This window comes from Pantherophis guttatus, chromosome 1 (assembly GCF_059756535.1).
Source record: "Pantherophis guttatus breed Tessera chromosome 1, ASM5975653v1, whole genome shotgun sequence".
Lineage (NCBI taxonomy): Eukaryota > Metazoa > Chordata > Lepidosauria > Squamata > Colubridae > Pantherophis > Pantherophis guttatus.
In genome coordinates, this window is record NC_142063.1 from 336,488,857 (window position 1) to 336,514,089 (window position 25,233).

At 45.8% G+C, this 25,233-nt stretch overlaps 1 protein-coding gene and 1 long non-coding RNA gene across 3 annotated transcripts in view; one reads left to right on the forward strand and one right to left on the reverse strand.

The window, feature by feature from the left end:
* LOC117667447 (uncharacterized) overlaps positions 1-19,437 on the forward strand; it is a 74,792-nt gene extending 55,355 nt beyond the window's left edge. The window contains exons 2-3 of the long non-coding RNA XR_004592043.3: positions 16,028-16,107; positions 18,886-19,437. This is a non-coding gene — a long non-coding RNA (uncharacterized LOC117667447). The remainder of the gene's footprint in view (positions 1-16,027; positions 16,108-18,885) is intronic.
* RAP1GAP2 (RAP1 GTPase activating protein 2) overlaps positions 1-25,233 on the reverse strand; it is a 337,137-nt gene that overhangs the window by 270,592 nt on the left and 41,312 nt on the right. For both annotated transcript variants that reach the window (XM_087883431.1, XM_034420788.3), the window contains exon 2: positions 17,375-17,410. In XM_087883431.1, coding sequence (XP_087739557.1) covers positions 17,375-17,397 — 23 coding nt within the window. In that variant the 5' untranslated portion in view covers positions 17,398-17,410. The remainder of the gene's footprint in view (positions 1-17,374; positions 17,411-25,233) is intronic.

Below are 25,233 nucleotides of genomic sequence, written 5' to 3' on the forward strand. Positions count from 1 at the left end.
TAACTGTCAGAAAATTTCTCCTTAGTTCTAGGTTGCTTCTCTCCTTGATTAGTTTCCACCCATTGCTTCTTGTCCTGCCTTCAGGTGCTTTGGAGAATAGGTTGATCCTCTCTTCTTTGTGGCAGCCCCTCAAATATCCTGTTGTCTCTAGTTCTTCTTTCCCTACATTCTTAACCAAGGAATTGAGAAGAATTCAATTTCTGACCACGAGTTAACTATGCCCTCAGATGCTGAAGAATGCTGATTGTGCCATTAAAAAGGCTGCATGCATCAAAAATAATTTACTTCCAATTTTCATAACATGATTCACTCCTAATCTCGGCAGAGCAGCTGTTTCAGGGACAAAAAACCCACGTCTGCAATCAGTTGTAGAATAAGGGCAAGACTTTGTAACAGACTTTATGGTATAGCAGGATGACCTTTTAAAGAGAAGTAATAGGATGGTTTGTATGCGCTGCTGTTACTCAGAATGAAGGGAGCCTTAAAATGGTTTAAGACCAGAGTCTGAAATTACTACCTGCTATGGTCAAGCTGTTGTGGCCCGTCAGCGGCCTGTGCAATTAGTAGCTGATTCTGACAGCGAGGAGGCTGGTGTGGTGCTGCGCCAGCAGCCTGTGCAGCTGGCACTCGAGTCAGACAATGAGGAGGCTGGAGAAGATGTGGTGCCAGAGGCGGGGATTCAGCCAGGGCCTTCAGAACTTCCAGAAGCTCCCATAAGTGAAGAGGAAGAAGAGGAGAAGCCTCTTCTCGATGCACGAGTGTGCAGACTTGAGAAAAGGCAGGAGTGGCTCCTCAGGAGGAGGTCTCCTCGAGAGTAAGGCTTGGGGCTAATTGGCCACTCCCCTAGCCTATTTAAGGAAGGACGACGACTGGTGCAATTTGCAAGGAACAACTTCGCTCACATACCTTCGCGTCTTGATTCCAGAAAACGTTTGATTCGGCTCTTGTTTCTCTCTTATCAGTTTTCCTGCAAATTGCTTCTGGGCATTCTGCCAACCACAGTAAGATTACAGTTATCTGAAATATTGTGCCTCAGAATTGATTTATTATTCTTTGGATTCTTGTCAGCTGTTAATGAAGTTAATGAATTAACAGCCTTTGTTCAGAAAAGACTGATTTAAATTAGTAAACTAAGGTTTGTACGGACTTTGTGTGTGCTGTGTTCTTTGGGGTCCGTAGCTGGGGTAGAACACAAGCCAAATAGTGAGTCCTTTTCTTGGAATCCCACTTTAAGAAAAAAAAAATAGACAAACTGCAGCAGGTTTCAAGGAGAGCACCATGGATGATTGAAGATTAATAGAATAGCAGAGTTGGAAGGGACCTTGGAGGTCTTCTAGTCCAACCCTCTACTCAAGCAGAAGACCCTATACCAGGGGTGTCAAACTCAAGGCCCACGGGCCAGATCCGCCCCACAGGATGGTTAGATGCAGCATGTGGAGCCACCCGGAAACAGCAAAGGACCAGCCCGCAGTGCCTCGGCCAGCAAAAATAGAGTTCGGGGCTGCATGTGGGGGGCCCGGGACCCATTTTTGGCCACGATGGGCTCCTGCAGCCCTCTGCCAGCGAAAACGGAGCTGGGAAGGGACAGGAAAGGGGAAAGGGAAAGAGTGGAAGGGGAAAATAAAGGAGAATGAAGAGGGAAAGAAAAAGAAGAAAAGGAAGAAAGGAAGGAAGGAAGGAAGGAAGGAAGGAAGGAAGGAAGGAAGGAAGGAAGGAAGGAAGGAGATTATAATGAGAGAGAGGGAGGGAAGTCATGCCTTAGCACTTGGCCATCACAAGTGCCTCCGACACGAGTGATGTCAAGCTGGCCACGCCAACCCTGGCCACGCCCCCAGTGCCCTGAAGTCAAACACAACCCTGATGTGGCCCTCAATGAAATTGAGTTTGACACTCCTGCCCTATATCATTTCAGACAAACGGTTGTCCAATCTCTTCTTTAAAATCTCCGGTGTTGGAGCATTTACAATTTCTGGAGGCAAGTTGTTCCACTGATGAATTGTTCTAACTATCAGTTAATTTCTCCTTAGTTCTAGGTTGGGCTTCTCCTTGATTAGTTTCTATCCATTGTTCCTTGTTCTGCCTTCTGGAGTTTTGGAGAATAGGCTGACCCCCTCTTCTTTGTGGCAGCCCCTTAAAAGAAGCTAAACCATCTACAGAATGCCTGATGGAACTGGGGAGGTTTTCTCACTGAGAAAAGACAACTGAAAATAAATATGGAGTTAAACAAATCACTGCAGTTATTAAGTGAATCATACATTCATTAAGCAAATCCAGCTCCCGCACAGACTTTGCTTGCCAGAAACCAGCTAGGAAAGTTGCAAATTTATTATCTGATTAAATTTCAATGCTGTCCATCTCCCTTATAAAGTGACCCCGGGCGACTTATGGATAGGGGAATCATGTGATCCTGGGATCCTGCAATTGAGGTAAATATAAACCAATTGCTACATGCCCTAATTTTGATCATGGGACCATGGGCAGTGATGGGATTCAGCCGGTTCGCACCACTTCGGGAGAACCGGTTGTTAACTTTCTGAGCAGTTCGGCAAACTGGTTGTTGGAAGAAATTATTAGAGCAGAGAACCGGTTGTTAAATTACTTTAATCCCACCACTGATCATGCAACTGGATGCTGCAACTGTCATAAGTGTGAGGACCGTCATAGGTTCCTTTTTTCCAGGGCCATTGTAACTGAAAGGTTGCCAAATGAATGGTTGTAAATTGAGGAATACAAGTAGTGTTGTGTTGGATTAGGAACAGGGACAGGTTGATTTTAGGTCAAGCACAGACAGTCCCTGGGGTTCTAGAGCCAATTCTTCTCTCTTAAACCATGAGTCAGTGTGGTGGTGAAGGAGCCTGACTGGGATTGGGAGATCCACGTTCAAGTCCATCATCAGCCACAGATGTTCCCTGGGGGACCCAAAGGTGACTTCAGACCAGTCAGAACGGAAGAAGCTTCTTGGATGAGAAGTGAAACATCTTCAAGGAAAACAAAGTCCAGTTGCCTTTTGAAAAAGTACTTTTGGGACAGGGGTGAAATCCAGCAGGTTCTGACAGGTTCTGGAGAACCACTAGCGGAAATTTTGAGTAGTCCGGAGAACCAGAAAATACCACGTCTGGCTGGTCCCAGAGTAGGGTGAGAATGGAGATTTTTGCAATATCCTTCCCCCAGGAGTGGGGAGGAGATGGGGATTTTGCAGTATCCTTCCCCTGCCACACCCACCAAGCCACATCCACCAAGCCACACCACGCCCACCATGCCACGCCCACATAACCGGTAGTAAAAAAATTTGAATTTCACCACTGCTTTGGGACAACCAAACAATGTGGATGACTAAGAACCTCCATAGATGTTCCCTGGGGGACTTTAGGTCAGTTCTTCTCTCTCACCCTAAGATCTAGTCTGGCATGGTGGTTCAAAGTGCTGGACAAGAGGCAGAGAAACTCAAGTTCTAATAAAGGAGAATATTTGTAGCTCATGATTGAAATGATGGGGCTCCTGGTCAGTGGTGAAATCTAAAATTTGTTACTACCAGTTCTGTGGGCGTGGCTTGGTGGGGGGTTAATGTGACTGGGTGGGCATGGCTAATTTTTTTTTTTAACTTTTAAAACCATTTTTTCTACAACCTCTTCAGCGAAGAGGTTGTAAAAAAATGCTTTCAAAAGGCTCTGACGATCCCAGCTGAGTTGCCTGATCGGCAGAGGCTTTTTTTCTTTTAAATGCCTCTGACGATCAGGCAACTCAGTTTGGATCGTCAGAGGCATTTAAAAGAAAAAAAGGGGTTTTTTTTTCTTTTAAAAGCCTTTGATGATACCAGCTGAGCCGCGCGATCATCAGAGGCTTTTTTTTTTTACTTTTAAAAGCATTTTTTCTACAACCTCTTCTGATGAAAAAATGCTTTTAAAAGTAAAAAAAAAATGCCTCTGATGATCGCGCGGCTCAGCTGGGATCGTCAGAGGCTTTTCAAAGCATTTTTTTCTGCAACCTCTTGGCCGAAAAGGTGGTTTAAAAAAATGCTTTGAAAAGTCTCTGATAATCCCAACTGAGTTGCCTGATTGGCAGAGAGGCTTTTCAAAACATTAGAAAAAATGCTTTGAAAAGTTAAAAAAAAAAAAAGTTGGCCGCGCCTACCCAGTCAAATTACCCACCACCACCAAGCCACGCCCACAGAACCAGTAGTAACAAATTTTACATTCCACCCCTGCTTACAACCATCTTGACTTACGAGAAAAATCCCAGGCTCTGTTAAGGACTTAAGTCAAGGACTACCTGTAGAGTCAACCAGCAAACATGCTTTTAAACTGTTGCAAATGGCATTGCAGAATCCCTAAAGCAGCAGGTAGCTTTGATTATTATTATTATTATTATTACAGCCAGAAACGATGTGCCCATGATGTGCCAAAGCCAACTGCACTTTAACCAGCTTTAGCCGACACGCCAGCTGGGTCTCTTCTATGAGAAAGCTAACCTGTGAGGTTTTATGAAGATGGCAGCACACCCAGATTAAATACATAATTTGTTTTTTTTGCAAGACTGCCTGCGAAAAATGTTCAGAAAACTCCAGCTGGTTCAGACTGTAACCTCCGGATCCTGTTATGCAACCCAATACTTAAGCAAAAAGGAAAAAATTAAGAACACGCCAAGGAACACCCGCAGGTCTTAATAGGCCTCGGAAATGACTGCCTTTAAAGCCTCAATCCACCAGCTGTCTGCTGCAAAACCACTTATGTTTAGAAGGGAAGTGCAGCCCAGCATCGCTCAGAGAGGGAGAAATGATATTGGATGCCATTTTCACAGACTCCCGATGGTAGTAAGATTGCCTCCATCCTTCTACAACCTCTTCCAAAACATCTGTCACTCCGAGAACCGTCAGAATCGGCCATTCCGAATAGCTGAACAGTTATTCAGTGGCCCTCTGTGTCCATTCCAAATCATCATCATTTAACGACCCCCATAATCCCTTGCGGGGTGGAGTCTGGGCAATTGAATGGAGCTAGCAGAGTGTTTTAATGGCCGGATGCCCTTCCTGTCGCCAATGCAGAGTTTTGTTCAGCAGATATATTCTCAGTGTGCCCAGAGAGAGAGAGAGAAATATCTGCCTCTACCTAGGATCGAACTCACAGCCTCCTGATTGTGAGACGAGAGCTCCACCACTAGGCCACCGCACCACTCTTCTGTGCCCCACAAATGCAGGACTAAAACTGATGGGGAGCAAAATTTAACAAAATGCCAGGAGAAAGAGCCTAAAGGTGAGAGGGTTTTTTTTATATATATATATATTAGAATACAGGTAGTCCTTGATTTATGACCACAAATGAGCCCCAAATTTCTGTACCTAAGTTCGACAGTTGTTAAGTGCATTTTGCCCAATTTTACAACCTTTCTTGCCACAGTTGGTAAGTGAATCACTTCAGTTGTTAAATTAGTAGCATGATGGTTAAGAAAATCTGATTTCCCATTGATTTTACTTGTCAGAAAGTCACAAAAGGGGATCATTGCAACTATCATAAATATGAGTTAGTTTCCAAGCATCTGAATTTTGATCACATGACCATGGGGATGCTGCAATGGTCATAAGTGTGAAAAAGGTCATAAAACACTTTTTTCAGTGCTATTGTAACTTCAAATGGTCACTAAATGAATTGTTTTAAGTCGAAACAATTCGGTATCTGCAGCTTGTCTCAGCAGTGGTGGCTGCTTTTTGGTACAGATACAGATTAACAGAGTTGGAAGGAACCTTGTAGGTCATCTAGTCCAACCCCCTGCCCAAGCAGACCCTACACCATTTCTGACAGATGGCTGTCCTGTCTCTTCTTGAAAGCTTCCAGTGATGAAGCTCCCACAACTTCCGAAGGCAACTTCCGTTCCATGGGTTGATTGTTCTCACTGTCAGAAAATTTCTCCATATTTCTAGGTTGAATCTCTCCTTGTTCAGTCTCCATCCATTATTCCTTGTCTAGCCTTCAGGTCAGGGATGGGTTCTACTTATCTTTACTACCGGTTTGCAACAGGACCGCGCACGCATGCGCAGAAGTTTCTGTGCATGCACAGAAACATCCTGATGTTGTCCGGGTCGGTGGGCGGAGCCTCTCGCCAGTTTTACTACCAGTTCGTGCGAACCGGTTTGAACCAGGGGCAACCCACCACTGCTTCAGGTGCTTTGGAAAATTGCTTGACTCCCTCCTCTCTGTGGCAGCTCCACAAATATTGGAACACTGCTATCATGTCTACCCTGGTCCTTCTCTTCACTACACTAGCCATGCCCAGTTCCTGTAACCATTCTTCATGTGTTTTAGTCTCCAGCACTCTTTCTAGAGTTCTAACATTTTTTTAGATATTTTATATTTTGATGGAGTTGCAATAGCAAAGAGGTAAGTTGGCCGTCTTTTGGCAGGTGCAGTTCATAAACTGAATCCAGGGTGGACTGGAGGACCTTAAGGCATCCTTCCAACTCTCCCACTGCTATTACGCAATTGTGAGACTATGCACTAAAGTCAAGATTAAGCAAAAATTATAGAGTGGCTTGGGAAACATAACTCAAAGCCCATTTCCTGTATGTATGGTATTCTTCATGTACAACCTCCAGATTCAGGGCTGTCCAACCTTGGCAACTTTAAGACTTGTGGACCTCAACTCCCAGAATTCCCTAGCCAGTAGTATTTTGGGAAATGAAGTCCACAAGTCTTAGAGCTGCCAAGGTTGGACACCGCTGCCTTAAGATGTCTAATGAATTGGGTGTGTCTAGTCTAATGAAAAGAAGGACTAGGGGTGGCATCGGATGTGGGATTCATTTACCTTCCCTACCAGTTCGCAAATGTAAGTGCATGCACCTCCTATGCACATGCGCATGGCCTTCCATGCATGCTCTTTGCTCGTGCATTATTTACGGGCAGGTGGGCAGAGCCTCCCGTAGTCGCCACTACCAGTTTCGCTTGAACCGGACAGAACCGGCTGAATCCCACCTCTGGGTGGCATGATAATAGCGCTCCAATATTTGAGAGGCTCTTACAAAGACAAAGGGGTCAAACTATTTTCGAAAGCACCAAAAGGCAAAGATGACAAACAATAGTTGGAAACTAACCAAGGAGAGGAGCAACCTAGAACTAAGGAGAAATTTCCTTACAATGAGAAGAATTAATTAACAGAACGGCTTGCCTTCAGAAGTTATGGGTGCTCCATCACAGAAGGCTTTCAAAAACAAAATGCACCACCATTTTGTCTGAAATGGTATACGTCCTCCTACTCAAGCAGGGGGTTCGACTAGAAGACCTTCAAGGACCCTTCCAATGATATTCTATGTTCTAAGGAGAAAGAGGGCTTAGGACCCTAAGAAAACCTCCTTGAGTCGGCTCACAAAGGGTGCTGTAGATTTCCTGTAGGGCTCCCAAAATTCACCATGGCTTATTCTGCAAAATGTTGCCTCCCACCTCCAAATGCTGAAGAAATTTGGAGGGCAATGTCCACCCACACAGTCTCTCTCTCCCACACACACACACACACAAGGAGAAAGAAGCAATCTCTAACTTAGCAAAAGGGCGGTTGGGGATTTATTTTTCAGAGTCAGGAAAAGCAAACAATACAGAAGAATCAGCTTTAAGGGTCTCTACGGTACTGTGCTGGTTGCTACGTTATCTCACCACCAGTAAAGTTACTGTGAGGAAAAGGGGGGACAGGGGTGAAATCCAGCAGGTTCTGACAGGTTCTGGAGAACCGGTAGTGGAAATTTTGAGCAATTCGGAGAACCGGTAGCGGAAATTTTGAGCAATTCGGAGAACCGGTAGCGGAAATTTTGAGCAATTCGGAGAACTGGTAGTGGAAATTCTGAGCAATTCGGAGAACCGGTAGTGGAAATTTTGAGCAATTCGGAGAACCGGTAGTGGAAATTTTGAGCAATTCGGAGAACCGGTAGTGGAAATTTTGAGCAATTCGGAGAACCGGTAGTGGAAATTTTGAGCAATTCGGAGAACCGGTAGTGGAAATTCTGAGCAATTCGGAGAACCGGTAGTGGAAATTTTGAGCAATTCGGAGAACCGGCAAATACCACCTCTGGCTGGCCCCAGAGTGGGGTGGGAGATTTTGCAATATCCTTCCCCTAGGAGTGGGGAGGGAATGGAGATTTTGCTGTATCCTTCCCTTGCCACGCCCACCAAGCCATGCCCACAGAACCGGTAGTAAAAAAAATTGGATTTCACCACTGGGGGTGGGGTCTAATTTCTTTTAAGGATGAGCGCCATTCCCCTTATTATTATTGTGGTGCCTTCTCTTCGTCTCCTTTTTCTTCTTTTTTCTCTTTCTGGCTGAAGGAGAAGAACAACAGGCATTTACTTCTAATGCCTGTGCCATCAGCCTTTCATTTCACCTCCCATCTGGCTTTGTTTGTTTCCTTCTCTCTGGCAGATCGTCCTTCTGATTTCTAATTAAAACAGTGTAGTGCATGGGGTTATGATGATCGTTGATTGATTAAACATGCTTGTTTAAGCTCAGCTGCCTCGGAAGGAGATCGTCTCCCTTCAATTAGAATTAAGGCAGGAGCGCCTTCTTGTAACACAGTTCGTTTCTCAAACTGTGAAAGGAAAAAAAATAAACTATAAATACCAGTAAGGTCTCAATCTCAGCAACTTTAAGGTGTGTGGACTTCAATTCCCTCAGACAAGCATGGATTAGAAAGTATCAGGGAAGGAAGAGACTGGACAGCCACTTGTCTGGGATGGTATAAGGCCGTGATGGCGAACCTATGACACGCGTGCCAGAAGTGGCACGCAGAGCCCTCTCTGCTGGCACACGCACAAGTCACCCCAGGTCAGATCTCTGTGGAGTTTCTTTCGTGAGCTTCTGTTTCCCTGCAAACGATGAAACAGAAGCTCATGAAAGAAAAAGATCTTCCCTCTTGCAGCGCTGCCGGTGTTCAGATGCCCCGCCTCCCACCGACCAGCTGGTCTTCCGGTCTGCTGCGCATGTGCGCATGTCTGTGCATGTTCGCGCATGTCCATGCAAGCACGTTTGCATGCACACACACCTTTCAGTTTGGGCATGTGCACATGCGCAGTTTGGCCACTCGGGGTCTAAAAGGTTTGCCATCACAGGTATAGGATTTCCTGCTTGAGCACGGGGTTGGACTGGAAGACCTCCAAGGACCCTTTCAGCTCTATCGTCCCAAAGGTGCTTTTTTCAAGAGGCAACTGGATTTTCTGGATTTTCTTTGAAGACATTTCGCTTCTCATCCAAGAAGCTTCTTCGGCTCTGATTGGATGGTTGGTTTCTAACTGCTGCGAAACAAATGGTCATAATTTGAGGACTACCTGTAGTCTAGTCTTCAGCCTTGGGGCTCCCTTACAGTCTCTCATTCAAGCCACGTGACCCTGCTTGGCTTTTTGAGATCAGCCAGGATTGCTCGAGGCTGCCTCCTGCTTCTTCAACAAATTGAATTGAGCCATCTCTTGGTGATTGCAGTAGCGCATAAGGGTCATTTTCTAATCAACGGTACAGAAGAGGTTTCCTGTAGTTTTCTTCTGGGTTATTTTTTGACTTCCCAGTCTAGTCTATAACCTTGGCATTTCTTGGTCTTGTCCCATCCAAGAACTAACCAGACCAGAGCCTGGTTAGCCTGAAGCAATTCTACATAATGGTAATAATTTTACATACCTAATTGATGCAATCCAGGGGTGGGTTCTAAATTTTTTTACTACCGGTTCTGTGGGCGTGGCTTATTTTGTGGGCGTGGTTTGATGGTCATGTGACAATTCTTTAGGATTTAGCAGAGGTACTGGTCTACCAGGCTTTTAACTGCTTGCAGAGCTGTACCGATCTACCCATTTGTTTTTGGAGGCACCGGTCTACCCATTTGTTTTTGGAGGCACCGGTCTACCCATTTGTTTTTGGAGGCACCGGTCTACCCATTTGTTTTTGGAGGCACCGGTCTACCCATTTGTTTTTGGAGGCACCGGTCTACTCATTTGTTTTTGGAGGCACCGGTCTATTCATTTGTTTCTGGAGGCACCGGTCTACCCATTTGTTTTTCGAGCGCTCTGCTCTACCACCACACTGCCTTTTAACACTGATCAGCTGTAGGGCGGCCCTTTGAAGCCCCGCGGCAAGAGTTTAAACAGTTTTTTTCCTTCTAGCCGATCAGCTGGGACTCGGGAGGCAGCGAATAGATTGGGGGTGGGGCCAAATAAAAGGTAAGAATAACACGGGGGGGGCGGGAGGGCCCAGCTCCCGAACAAAGAGAACCGGTTCAGTGACGTCATATCGTCACCGCTACTGGCTCGGCCGAACCAGGAGGAACCCACTACTGATGCAATCCTAGGCTGCATCAAGAGAAGGATAGTATCAAGATCACATGAAGGACACAGTTGCGTCCCTTTCTGGATCAGGACTCCTTACACACAGTCACTCAGGCACTCGTCACTTCCCGCCTGGGCTACTGCAATGCTCTCTACATGGGGCTCCCCTTGAGGAGCACCCGGAGGCTCCAACTGGTGCAGAATGTGGCCGCGCGGGGGATTATGGGAGCGAGGGGGCACTCCCATGTGATGCCTCTCCTGACTGAGCTGCATTGGCTGCCAGTGGTCTTCCGGGTGCACTTCAAGGTGTTGGTTACCACCTTTAAAGTGCTCCATGGCATAGGGCCTGGGTATTTACAGGACCGCCTTCTGCCGCCAATAGCCTCCCACTGGCCAGTACGTTCCCACAGAGAGGGACTCCTCAGGGTGCCGTCAGCCAGGCAGTGTCGGCTGACGACCCCCAGGGGGAGGGCCTTCTCTGTGGCAGCACCTGCCCTCCGGAACGATTTGCCCCCGGAGATACGCATGATACCAGATCTCCGGGCTCTTCGCCGTGCCCTAAAAACCTTTCTTTTCCACCAAGCAGGGCTGGCATAACCGCTCCCCCCCTTTTTAAGATGCTAGATTTTTAATTGTTTATGGGTTTTAGTCGGGATGTTTTAAATTTTGGGCCAAAGTTGTGTAATTCTTTTAACAAATTTTAACTTATTTTGGCTGTACACCGTCCTGAGTCCAGCAGGAGAAGGGCGATATACAAATTTAATAAAATAAAATAAATAAATAAATAAGGGTTAGTACCACTTTATACTGCATTAGTAAGACCACACTTGGAATACTGCATCCAGTTTTGGTCACTACGATACAAAAAAAAGATGTTGAGACTCTAGAAAGAGTGCAGAGAAAAGCAACAAAGATGATTAGGGGACTGGAGGCTATAACATTTGAACAACCATTGAGGCAACTAGTCTACTGTCTAGTCTAATGAAAAGAAGGATTGGGGCTGACATGATAGCAGTGTTCCAATATTTGTGGGATTACCACAAAAGAAGAGGGGGTCAACCTATTTTCCAAAATATCTGAAGGCAGGACAAGAAGCAATGGATAGAAACTAATCAAGCAGAGATACAACCTACAAATAAGAAGAAATGTCCTGGTTGTGAGAACAATAAACCAGTGAAACCACTTGCCTCCAGAAGTTGTGGATGCTCCAAACCTGGAAGTTTTTAAGAAGAGATTGGACAACCATTTATCTGAAATGATACAGAGTTTCCTGCTTGAGCAGGGAGTTGAAACTGTTGAAGTTAGTGTGGCAAGAGTTGGTACTGTCAATGTTCCGATGGACGAACACAACCAAAGCAAGCTCGAGACGATCCAATCTCCAAATGCAAAACTTTATTGAGGACATCATTTTGGCACTGATTTAAGGCAAAACAAGCTCTAGCTAATTCCCACGCAAACCCACATAATTAAAGTATAGAATTCTCTCTTCCCCTATTAGTGTAGGTCACATTGTCCAATTGAATGTCAATGTATTGTTATGAGAAAAAGTCTTTGGGTTTGGCAAACACCTGTGGAAGTGTCCTTGGCTCTCATGGCTCATCCTCTTGATATCTGGAGCCTACGTTCCATTTTACCCTTCCCCGGTTCATTGGCAAGCTGAGAAGCGATAACAGTTGCAACAGCATAAGCGTGCTTCAAACTTGATAGGTACATTCCAATGTCTCTCTAAATCTCTGCCTAACTAATTTTACTCTGACTGATGACGTTGCTTGGGTGAGCAATGAAATATCTCAGATCAACAAAGTATGGTCCAGTTGCCATAATTCAATCTACATCTTTGGCCTAGATGACTGAATCTTCATTGACACAGTGGAATGGCTTCGTCTCCAGAAGTTGTGGGTTTCCATCATTGGAGATTTTTAAGAAGAGATTGGACATCCATTTTATTTGAAATGGTATAAGATCCCCTGCTTGGACAGGTAATTGGACTAGAAGACTTCCAAGGTCCCTTCCAACTCTATTATTCTGTATTCTGTAAAGTCAGCTAGATATTGCCACCTACTGAGGGATACAATGTACGACTTATTACATATTTCAACTAAATTTGTTCCTCCATCCGCTGACTCATTCTGATGGGTAAGGTCTTGGATAGAGGGATATTTTCAGGGAGGGTCTACAAAACTAAGATCAGTGGTGGGCTGTTCGGGGTTCGCAGGGGTTCAGGAGAACCTCTACCTAAGATTCTGTTCAGTTCGGAGAAGCCCCAAATTCCACTCCTGGCTGGCCCCTCCCACCCCGCCCCTCCCAGGAGTTCCCATACAGCCCATTTTGGATGCAGGTAAGTGCAGGGGGTGTGTGGAGGCTTGGGGAGGGCGAAAAACAGGCCTACCAGAAGTTCAGGAAGGCCAGAAACGGGCCCATTTCTGTTTCTGTTTCGGGCCTCCAGAGGGCCTCTGGAGCCTGGGGAGGCCATTTTCACTCTCCCAGAGGCTTGAGGAAAGCCTCTGGAGCCCGGGGAGGGCAAAAACACCCCCACCCCCCGCCGTGGTGCAGGAGGCCAAGTAAGCCACGCCCACCATGGCCACACACACCCAGCAACTGGGCAGAGAACCCCTTGCTAAAATTTTTGAAGCCCACCCCTGACTAAGATGGTTGCTGTGACTTTGCAATCAACATCCTGCTGTGCAACATGGGAGGTAGCACAATGGCAGCTTTCCTTTTTTTGACCCTCAACCCATCCACCCATCCCCCATCCCGGATGTGCCTGCTTGGACAGCTGCTCCAAAATCCTTCCCACCCTGGTAAAAGGACAAGCATCCTTTTAACAGTGGAGCAAAAAAATAAAATAAAATCACTTCAATAAAACGGCAGATGGAAATTGTTTTCAAATCCAAGCTGCCTGGGAGAATAAGATCTTTTAAAAAAATAATAATAAAAAGATAGAGAGAGAAGATAAGGTACTTTAGCCCCGAGCTAGGAACATTATTGTTTTCGCTCTCTTGACACGTAAACTGACAATGGGAGGCATGTGACAGTAACAATTTTTAATGCGGGAATCCCACAAGGCTCAGAAAAGCTTGGCTGGGATCTGCATCAGCTGCGCGAGGGAGTAAGCCATCACAGGAAGAAGGGATAATTGTTCTTGGAAGGCTGGTGGGAGAGGGGATGGACGTTCTTGGGAGCAGATGCCTAGACATCAACCACCGTTGGCGAAAAACAACCTTCTGCAGCAGGGTTGCCAGCTCAGGAATTCTGGGAATTGAAGTCCACAAGTCATAAAGTTGCCATAGATGCCCACCCTTGCTCTACACCGCCATACATGTAAGGGTGAACTTTCTGTTACCAACCTGGATTTTTCTTTTTGCAAATACAATCCTTGGTTGCATAAACAGAGGCATAGAATCACGCAAAGCAGGAGTGCTATTCAGCAGGTTCTGACAGGTTCTGGAGAACCGGTAGTGGAAATTTTGAGTAGTTTGGAGAACTGGCAAATACCACCTCTGGCTGGACCCAGAGTGGGGTGGGAATGGAGATTTTGTAGTATCCTTCCCCTGGAGTGGGGTGGGAATGGGAATTTTGCAGTATCTTTCCCCTGGCATTGGGTGGCAATGGAGATTTTGTAGTATCCTTCCCCTGCCATGGCCACCAAGCCACGCCCACCAAGCCACGCCCACAGAACTGGTAGTAAAAAAAATTGAATTCCAAAAAATGACGCAAAGTATTAGTACCGCTTTATAAAACCTTAGTAACACCACACCTGGAGTATTGCATCCAGTTTCGGTCACCACATTACCAAAAAAAAAAAAAATGTTGGGATTTTAGGAAAAGTGTAGAGAAGAGCAACTAAAATGATTGAAGGCCTGGAGACTAAAACATAGAAAGAACGGTTGCAGGATTTAGGTTTGGCCAGTCTGAAGAAAAGAAGAAGTAGAGATGACATGATAAAAGTATTCCAATATTTGAGGGGCTGCCACAAAGAAGAGGGGGTTAGCTTATTTTCCAAAGCACCCAAAGGCAGGACAAGAGGTAATGGATGGAAACTAATCAAGGAGAGAAGCAACCTGGAATTAAGGAGAAACTTTCTAACGGTGAGAACAATTAACCAGTGGAACAGCTTGTCTTCAGAAGTTCTGGGTGCTTCATCACTGGTGGTCTTTAAAAAGAGACTGGACAGCTATCTGTCTGAAATGATATAGGCTCAAGCAGAGCAAGGGATTGGACTAGAAGACTTCAAGGTCCCTTCTAGCTATTGATTGAAATACAGAAGCACACCAAGCTTCTGAAGAGATGAATAACAGATTTCTTGGCAGGATTATGCACACCTCCAGAGTCCAGACGCCTCAAGGCATCCTTCCTACTCTTATCGCTGCTATTATGCAATAGTGAGACAATGCACTAAAATTAAAACTATAGGACAGTGATGGTTAACCTTTTTGCCATTGTGTGCCAGGAGCGGGGGGGAGGGAGAGGGTCACGGACATGCGTGCCCATACCCATAATTCTATGCACTCCACCCCACGCATGCACGCGACCCCCTGCTCTCCCCCGCTCCTGTCACGCGATGGCATGGTGGGCCCAGTAGGCCCATTTTTCTCTCTCCCCAGGCTCTAGAGCCTTTCTAGGAGCTTGCGGAAGACAAAAATGGCCTTCCCCATCCCACCGGAGGCCCTCTGGAGGCTGGAAACGGTCTGTTTTCCAACTTCCGGTGGGACCAGAAGGCCCGTTTTTTGCTCTTCCCCAGCTTCCAGAGCCTTTCTAGGAGCCTGGGGAGGGCAAAAACGGCCTTTCCCAACCCCCGGAGGCCCTCTGAAGGCCGGAAACAGGGCCCAGAAGGCCTGAAAATCAGTTGGCTGAGCTCATGTGCCCACCGATATGGTTCTGCGTGCCACCTGTGGCACGCGTGCCATAGGTTCACCATCATGGCTATAGGATGTCTGGCTAGGTCAGGGGTCTCCAACTTTGGCAACTTTAAGACTTGTGGACTTCAATTCCCAGAATTCCTCAGCCAGCTTTGCTGAGGCTATAGGATGTCTGGCTAGGTCAGAGGTCTCCAACCTTGGCAACTTTAAGACTTGTGGACTTTAATTCCCAGAATTCCCCAGGCAGCTTTGCTGGCTGAGGAATTCTGGGAATTGAAGTCCACAAGTCTTAAAGTTGCCAAGGTTGGAGACCCCTGGGCTATGGAATTCTGGGAATTGAAGTCCACAAGTGTTAAAGTTGCCTACGTTAGACATCCCTGCCTTAGGGAGATAGAGGAGTTAGGACTCTGAGAAAGCGCCCCGAATTGCCATCGGCTCGACTTCCAAACGGTGCTGCAGATTTCCTTAGAAGTAAGGGCTCTCTAAATTCAAGATGGCTTATTCTGAAACGCTACCTCCCACCTCCAAATGCTGAACAAACTTGGAGGGTAACAGCCACCCACATAGAGTCTCACTCTCATACACTCACACACACACACACACACAAAACCATGAGAAAGAAGTAATCTCTGATTTAGCAAATATTTTCCCCTTCAGAAACCTGCAGGAAAATTCCAACTGCTAACCAAAGTCTTGAAATGTATTTCACTGGTGTGTCGTTCCCCCCACCCGGTGTCCCGTTCCCCCTCCCCCGTTTGTAAAGCTTGCTTAATCTTATTTTACAGTAGCCCAGATGCCGCCTGAACAGAAGTTATATTTTGTCAGTTACAAAGGTTGGATTATATTTTGATTATGTGTGACCTTCCGGTGCTTTTTTTTCCACAGGCAATCACACAGCATTTGTCAATCTTCAACACTTCATCGTGGCGATTCATTGCTGTGCTACAGCAAACTGAAGGTGATAGGTAAAAAATAAATAAATAAATAATTTTTTAAAAACGAGAGAGAGGTTTGTAAAATGGAATATTCCTCCTCAGAAAAAGATCCTCTTTACCAGGTGTGGGCTGCCGGGGGTTCGCAGGGGTTCGGGAGAACCTCTCGCTATGATTCTGTGCAGTTCGGAGAACCCCCGAATCCCACTCCTGGCTGGCCCCGCCTACCCCACCCCGCCCCTCCCAGAAGTCCCTACGCGGCCCCTTTTGGATGCAGGTAAGTGTAGGGTGCGCACGGAGGCTCAGGGAGGGCGAAAAATGGGCCTACCGGAAGTTCAGGAAGGCCGGAAATGGGCCCGTTTCTGGCCTCCAGAGGGCCTACGGAGCCTGGGGAGCCCGTTTTTGCCCTCTCGGAGGCTCAAGGGAAGCCTACGGAGCCCGGGGAGGGCAAAAACACTCCCCCTCCCCGCTGTGGTGCAGGAGGCCAACTAGGCCACGCCCACCATGGCCACGCCCACCCAGCAACCAGACAGAGAATCCCTTGCTAAAATTTTTGAAGCCCACTCCTGCTCTTTACATAGAAATCTGGTCTATCAGGGGCAAAAGGCTAAAATGATCTTCTCCCTGATAGGCTAGCTTTCCGCATGGAGGAAAATTCTGAACGGAGAAACTTCTTCCCACTTGAAATGATAAACGTCAGTCACGTCCAAAGCATTAGTAAACATAGTACAGGTAGTCCTCTACTTACGACTACAACTGACCACAAAATTTCTCTTGCTAAGTGAGACAGTTGTTAAATGAATTTTTGCCCCATTTTACGACTTTTCTTGCCACCCTTGTTAGGTGACTCACTGCAGTCGTTAAGTTAATAACAAGGTTGTTAAGTGAATCTGGCTTCCGCATTGACTTTGTTTGTCAGACGGTCAGAAAAGGTGATCAGGTGACCCCGGGACACTGCAACTGTCATAAACATGAATCAGTTGCCCAAGCGTCCAAATTTTGATCATGCGGCCACACAGGGATCATGCTGCAATGCTTGTAAGTGTGTAAAATGGTCATAAGTCACTTTTTTCAGTGTCATTGTAACTCCAAACGGTCGCTAAATGAACAGTTGTAAGTTGAGGACTACCTGTATTATCCTGGATTGCTAAAAGTTTTGCAAAGGGTTGTAGGAAGTGGTCGATCCCACTGAATAGCTGTGTGTATCTATGTGCAGCAAACAGCTGCAGAAACAAAGCATTATTCAAAAGGCCAATATTTTTATTTTTAAATAATAAGATTTCAAGAACCAGTTACTTACTTTATCTTCAGACTAGCAAGCATGGCTTTGTCAATCCTGAAAAAAAAAAAAAGAGGAGAAAAGAATGTCAAGGAGATTATTTGGAGTCCTAATTTTTCTGTTAGGATCTCCCAACCCTTTTAAAATTGTGCCTTGGTGATCGGCAGGGGTGGATCTTTCCCTAAATCACATTTTATAACCGGGGGACAAGGGAGGAACACAAGAGACAGTGTGGTGTAGTGATTAAAGCACCAGGCTAGAAACTAGGCAACTGTGAATTCTAGTCCTGCCTGGGTGAGCTTGGGCCAAGTCATTCTCTCTTAATAGCAATAGTACTTATGACAGTGGTGAAATCCAGCAGGTTCTGATAGGTTCTGGAGAACCGATAGCGGAAATTTTGAGCAGTTTGAAGAACCGGCAAATACCACCTCTAGCTGGCCCCGGAGTGGGATGGGAATGGGGATTTTGCAGTATCCTTCCCCTGGAGTGGGGTGAGAATGGAGATTTTGCAGTATCCTTCCCCTGCCATGCCACCAAGCCACATCCACCAAGCCACACCACACCCACCAAGCCATGCCCACAGAACCGGTAGTAAAAAAAATTGTATTTCACCACTGACTTATTATTTATATACTACTTCATAGTGCTTTACAGCTAGAGGTGGGCTGCTCGGGATTCACAGGGTTTGGGAGAACCTCTAGTTAAGATTCTGTGCAGTTCGGAGAACCCCCAAATCCTACTCCTGGCTGGCCCTGCCCACCCTGCCCCTCCCAGGAGTCCCTACGTTAACTGCCTATTTTAAATGCAGGTAAGTGCAGGGCCTGCGCGGAGGCTCAGGGAGGGCGAAAAATTGGTCTACCGGAAATTCGTGAAGGCTGGAAACAGGCCCGTTTCTTGCCTCCAGAGGGCCTCCAGAGCCTGGGGAAGTCGTTTTTGCCCTCTCGGAGGCTCAAGGAAATCCTCCGGAGCCCGGGGAGGGCAAAAACCCACCCACACCCCTCACCACTGTGGTGCAGGAGGCTGACTAGGCCACACCCATCATGGTCACGCCCACCCAGCAACCGGGCAGAGAACCCCTTGCTAAAATTTTTGAAGCCCATCCCTGTTTACAGCCCTTTCTAAGCAGTTTACAGAGCCAGCATATTGCCCTCGACAATCTGGGTCCTCATTTTAACGACCTCGTAAGGATGGAAGGCTGAGTCAACCTTGAGCCTGGTGAGTTTCGAACTGCCAAATTGCAGGCAGCCGGCAGGCAGCAGTAGTAGCCTGCAGTACTGCACTCTAACCACTGCACCACTGTGGCTCTTAACTCCTAGGAAGCAGGCAACGGCAAACCTATTTACCAAGTTTGTAATTTCTACAAAATGACTGGGTGGGTCCAAAATCTCTCAAACTTCCAAAACCTTGCCGTGAAAAATGCAGGGACATGTGTCACCAGGAGTCAACAATAGAATAACAAGAGTTGGAAGGGGGACCTTGGAGGTCTTCTAGTCCAACCCCTTGCTCAAGCAGAAAACCCTGAACCATTTCAGACAAACTCTGATTCCAAAGCACTGTTGTGATTCCGACCCCCGAGCCCATCTTATCGGAGAGAGAAGACTCCAAAAGTGAAGGAGAGGAGTTGGCAAGGCCTCCCTCTCCAGGACCCTCCTCTCTGGCAATGCCTCAGGTGTCTCCTGAAGGAGAAGAGATAGGCCAGGAGCCAGGCATCTCCGAGCAGCCGCAGTTAGACAGCGACAGAGATAAGTCTTGGCTGGATCCCCGCCAGCGTCGGAAAGACAAGCGCACGCAGCAGAGAAGGAGGCGTGCCAGAGATTAAGCTGAGTCACTGAACCACACCCCACAGGGGATAAAAGGGGGTGTGGTGGCCATTCAGGCTTTGTGACGGACAAAACTGAACAGCTAGCAAGTCATACTGTGTCTCTGGAACTTTGTTATCTGCCTTCCTTGGATTTATTATGGACTGGACTTGACAATTCTTTGGCTTTGTGAATTTATTTTGGTTTATCTGACGGAGGAGGAACACCTCCCTCTGTGAGTAAAGTTTTTGGCAAGCAGCTACTGGGTTGCTGCCAATTCTGTTATCAAAGGAAATTATTGTCAGCAAGTTTATTTTAACTCCTGGCTGACTGTTTGTGTGCGTGTGTGAGACGGGGACAGAACAAGCACATGCAGACAAAAAAAGAGCAATTTCATCCCTCCATCACGTTGTACACCGTGCCGAGGACCACAAACAGCAAGCGAGAAAATGATCTCTGCTTTTTTAAAAATGTGCCAAAGCTGAGCTCCCACCCACCCAAAGGAGCCAATTATAAATCGGTATATACTAAACCAAATTCAGCAATCAGATACGCTTCGGTGTGAGCTGGCATTGGGTAAGACACTTCCAATTTTCACTTTGGCACCTTAAATAACAAGGAACTCATAATGCAAAAGACACATTTTTTGTTCAGCCTGCACCTTCTGAATCAGCCTGTTCCCTCCTGTAATGAAAGATTCAACAGCTGCCACTCCATAGTCGTTTTTTTTTTTAATCTGAAAAGAAAAGAGCTCCATCTGTTTTATTCTCACCTGCAGCACAGTATCTTAGATCAGACTGCACACCAGGCTCTGATGAGTAATTTGGAGATGGGGGGTGGGGGTTGGGGGAGCCGATACAGAACCTTCCAGCTTGCAATTGACAGATCCTATTGGGTGGCTGCAAACCAGCTACAGGTAGAATAACAGAGTTGGAAGGGACCTTGGAGGTCTTCTAGTCCAACCCCCTGCTTAGGCAGGAAACCCTACACCGCTTCAGACAAATGGTTATCCAATATCTTCTTTAAAACTTCCAGTGTTGGAGCATTCTCAACTTCTGGAGGCAAGTTGTTCCACTTATTAATCATTCTAACTGTCAGGAAATTTCTCCTTAGTTCTAGGTTACTTCTCTCCTTGATTAGTTTCCACCCATTGCTTCTTGTCCTGCTCGCAGGTGCTTTGGAGAATAGGTTGACTCCCTCTTCTTTGTGGCAGCCCCTGAGATATCGGAACACTGCTATCATGTCTCCCCTAGTCCTTCTTTTCATTAAATTAGACATACCCAGTTCCTGCAACCGTTTTTTCATATGTTTTAGTCTCCAGTCCGCTAATCATCTTTGTTGTTCTTCTCTGTACTCTTTCTGGAGTCTCAACGTCTTTTTTACATCGTGGCGACCAAAACTGGATGCAGTATTCCAAGTGTGGCCTTACCAAGGCATTATAAAGTGGTATTAATACTTCACGTGATCTTGATTCTATCCCTCTGTTTATGCAGCCTAGAAATGTGTTGGCTTTTTTTTTTTTTTTTGACAGCTGCTGTACACTGCTGGCTCATATTTAAATGGTTGTCCATTAGGACTCCAAGATCCCTGTCACAGTTACTACTATAGGTAGTCTTCAACCTACGGCCGTTCATTTACCAACCATTCAAAGTTACAATGGACCTCACTTTACAAAAAAGTTGTTGAGACTTTGAGGGGGAAGTGTAGAGAACAGCAACTAAGACTAAGTCTGGAAACTAAAACATAGGGAGAACGATTGCAGAAATTGTACGGCTAGGCTAAAAAAAAAAAAAAAAAGGATTAGGGCTGACATAATAGCAGTGTTCCAGTATTTCAAGGGCTGCCACAAAGAAGAGAGGATTAATCTATTTTCCAAAGCACCAGAAGGCAAGACAAGAAGCAATGGATAGAAACAAATAAAGGAGAGAACTAACCTGGGATTAAGGAGAAACTTCCTAACAGTGAGAACTATTAACCAGTGGAACAGCTTGCCTTCAGAAGTTATGGGTACTTCATCACTGGAGGTTTTTAAGAAGAAACTGGACAGCCACTTGTCTGAAATAGTAGAGGGCCATGATGGCAAACCTATGCGGAGCCATATCTGTGGGCACGCAAGCATTGCCCTAGCTCAGCTCCAGCGTGCATCTGCGTGCCGGCCAGCTGATTTTCAGGCCTTCCGGGCCCACCGGACATTGGGAAATGGGCCGTTTCCAGCCTGCGGAGGGCCTTGGGGTGGGTGGGGGAGGCCATTTTCGCCCTCCCCAGGCTCCAAGAAAACTTCTGGAGCCTGGGGAGGATGAAAAACGGGCCTACCAGGCCCACCAGTAATCTGGAGCCTGGGGAGGATGAAAAACGGGCCTACCAGGCCCACCAGTAATCTTTTTGCCATCGTGTGACAAAAGCAAGGGGAGTGGGGGGGTGTCACTTGCGCATGCGTGGGGGGGCAGGGCAGGGGGCAATGAACTTTGGGTGTGGGCACGAGCGTATGCGACCCCCGTGCGACCCCCGCTTTTGGCACGCGACGGCAAAAAGGTTAGCCATCACTGGTATAGGGTCTCCTGCTTGAGCAGGGGGTTGGACTAGAAGACCTTGAAGGTCTCTTCCAGCTCTGTTCTGATTTATTGAAGTTTATTTACAAGCTCCTTCTGAAGTTACAGTGGCTGCCCTACTCCCACAATCATTCTATATGTCCACATTTTGGGTGCTCAGCAACCAGCCCACATTTACATTCATTTGCACTGACCCACAGTTATGCGAATGCAATTTACATTTTTGCTGGAATCCAGCATTTACTTCCAATTTCCGGCAAAAACTGGTCCCTAGCGAACAATTGTGTGCGTTTAACGACTGCCACAAAAAATGTCATAAAATCCAGTCAGTCGCATGATCTGCTTTACAACCATGAAGACTTATAACCATAACTGCCAGGTTCAAATACAGTCATAAGTCAAGGCTACCTGTAGATAGCTTTAAATCAATGCAAGGTGGTAGCTTACTGAGAGAAACCTGGTTGAAATACTGCTCAAAAGTCTCACTACAGTAAAATTATACAGATGTCTATGGAGATTCTCAATCCTCCAGGTCATGGTTGTCCCAAAGGTACTTTTTCAAGAAACATCTGGACTTTCTTTGTTTTTCCTTGAAGACATTTCGCTTCTCATCCAAGAAGCTTCCTCAGTTCTGACTCTTCTTGTGGTGGCCCATCAGAGGCCTGTGCGGATTGTAGCTGATTCTGACAGCGAGGAGGCTGGTGTTGTGTTGCGCCAGCAGCCTGTGCAGCTGGTACTCGAGTCAGAAAATGAGAAGGCTGGAGAAGATGTGGTGCCAGAGGCGGGGATTCAGTCAGGGCCTTCAGAACCTCCAGAAGCTCCTTTAAGTGAAGAGGATGAAGAGGAGGAGCCTCTTCTCGATGCACGGGCGCGCAGAGCAGCCAAAAGGCAGGAGTGGCGCCTCAGGAGGAGGTCTCCTCGAGAGTAAGGCTTGAGGCTAATTGGCCACTCCCTTAGCCTATTTAAGGAGGAACGCCGACTGAAGCAATTTGTAGGGAACAACTTTAGTTCACTCTTCTTCGCGTCTGGATTCTCTGCAAATTGCTTCTGGGCTTTCAGCCAACCTTAGTAAGATTGTGATTACTTTATCTTTGGTTTCTTGTAGGCTGTTAAGAAAGTTTATTAACAGCCTTTGTTTTGAAAAAGACTGAGTTATTTTAGTAAATTAAACTTGTACAAAAGTTTTGTACATACTTTGTGTGTGTTGTGTTCTTTGGGATCCGTAGCTGGGGCAGAACACTTCTTCAGTTCAGAACTGAAGAAGCTTCTTGGATGAGAAACGAAACATCTTCAAGGAAAAGCAAAGAAAGTTCAGTTGCTTCTTGAAAAAGCCCCTTTGGGATATAGAATTGCACAGGTTGCCACAATTGCACAGAATGGTCTAGTGCTATTTTCGTGTGTGTGTGTGTCTCTATGCGCATTTCCAACCTAGAGAACAAAGTGTTCTAAGAAACCTAAAGTTTCACTTTGATTGGGCAAATGAAAAGCACAGGGCTGGCTTGACGTCAGTGCTTCTGGTCAGTGACCTTTCTTGGCCAAACATGGTACAAAGCTCAGCAAGTGTGTATTGTGTATTGTGAGCCACATAATGCAACTCAACCATCACGTGACTGCTGTACGTGGACACCGTTCTGAAAATCAGAATTGTGCATTCAGTGAAAGCACTGTTTGAACAGAACTGTTTTGCACTCCTGATGTTCCGAGAACTAATAAAAGTCCTAGTAAGATTTAGCCTCTATTATTAAATCTTATCATTGGGAACAAACCTCAGAATAAGTCGAAATTGCTAGGAAAGGGGGAAGGAAAAGAAAAGAAGAAACGACTAACAGCAAGGTGGATGGACTCAGTTACAGTGGCCCTGGATGAACCATTAGAACAGGTGTCCACACAAGGCAAATTAAGGGAGGCAAATTAAAAAAAAAAAAGCATAGCAACTAAAGTATTGAAGCGGGCATGAGACGATGGATAGATTATTTCCTTTCTTTGCCGTCGTTCTGATTTGCTTTTCCTTTTCTCTCTCTCTTTTTTCTTTTCTTTTAAGGTAGGTGGCACGATTAGAAGGTAGGTAGGATAGAAAGAAAATGTTTTCCTTTAGTAAAAGGTAATATGATTAAAAGTTAGAATAAGTGATAGAAATAAGAGGAGGGGGAATGTTAGAGTAGACACTGTTATATAATAAAAGTAACAATAAGAGAAAACAAGGAATAATTGAACAATGATAGATTGCAACTTATTATAACTGTGTAGCATTATTAGAAACACATAGCATATTTTTCGGAGTATAAGACGCACCGGAATATAAGTCGTACCTATCTTTTTTGGTAAGGAAAAGAAGAAAAAGAAATCTGCCTCTGTCTCTGCGCAATTTTGCATCATTAAAGCAAACAGCAAACAGCAAACAGCCTGCTTTACTTTCATTTTCGTTTTCAGCATAGCTTGATTAACACAAGGAAAAAAAATCTGCTCCAGCAATTTACCTCTTTCAGCAAGCAGCAGAGCCCTGCGCAAAACAGCTGAGAGCAAATCAACTGAGAGTCGGGAGACCAATCCAATCAACTTATACTAATTAGGTTGTGCGGAAGCTGAAAGGAACTGTTTTTTCTTGCTGTTTACTTGCAAGGAGGTAACTGCTGCGAGGCAGAGCCCAAAGGGTGGGGCCAGTGGGTAGGCGGGGCTACATTTGTTGTATAAGATGCACCTAAATTTTCACCCCCTTTTAGGGTGGAAAAAGGTGCGTCTTATACTCCAAAAATACAGTAAGTTGATTGAATGTAGCAACTATGACTAATTTTACTAGGTAACCCAGGTCACCACTGCCAGCTGAATACCACTACTGGATATGTTGTGATACGTCATGTGACACAATCGAATTTGACACCTGTGATCTACATGGTCACAAACTTGTGCCAACGCTGACTTGATGGAACAGAATCAATCCAAACATCAGGATAGCAAGGGAATCGTCTTTGAACTCACTGGCTAGATTTATATCCAAGTAGTCCTCGATTTACAACAGTTCGTTTAGTGACCGTTCAAAGTTACAACAGCACTGAAAAAAAGGGATTTACAACCATTTTTCAGACTTACAACCATTACAGCGTCCCCAGGATCATGTGATCAAAATTCAGGCGCTTGGCAACTGACTCATATTCTGCAGTGATTCCCTTTTGCAACTGCAGTGATTCCCTTTTGCAACTTTCTGACAAGCAAAGTCAATGTGGAAGCCAGAGTCACTTAACAACCGTGTTACTAATTTAATAAATGGAGTGTTTCATTTAACACCTGTGACTAGGTCTTAAACAAGGGACAAAATTTGCTTAACAATTGTCTTACTTAGCAACATAAATTTTGGGCTCAATTGTGGCCATAAATCAAGGATTACCTGTAACACACTTTAACATAAATCCAGGTTAAGAAATTGCTATTAATATAACATGCTAAGCCCAAAGAAACCACGTTAACTTCATTTGATGACCTGCTTGTCAGGCTAAACCAGGCTAAAACAACAATTCCCAAACTAATAAGACCTATT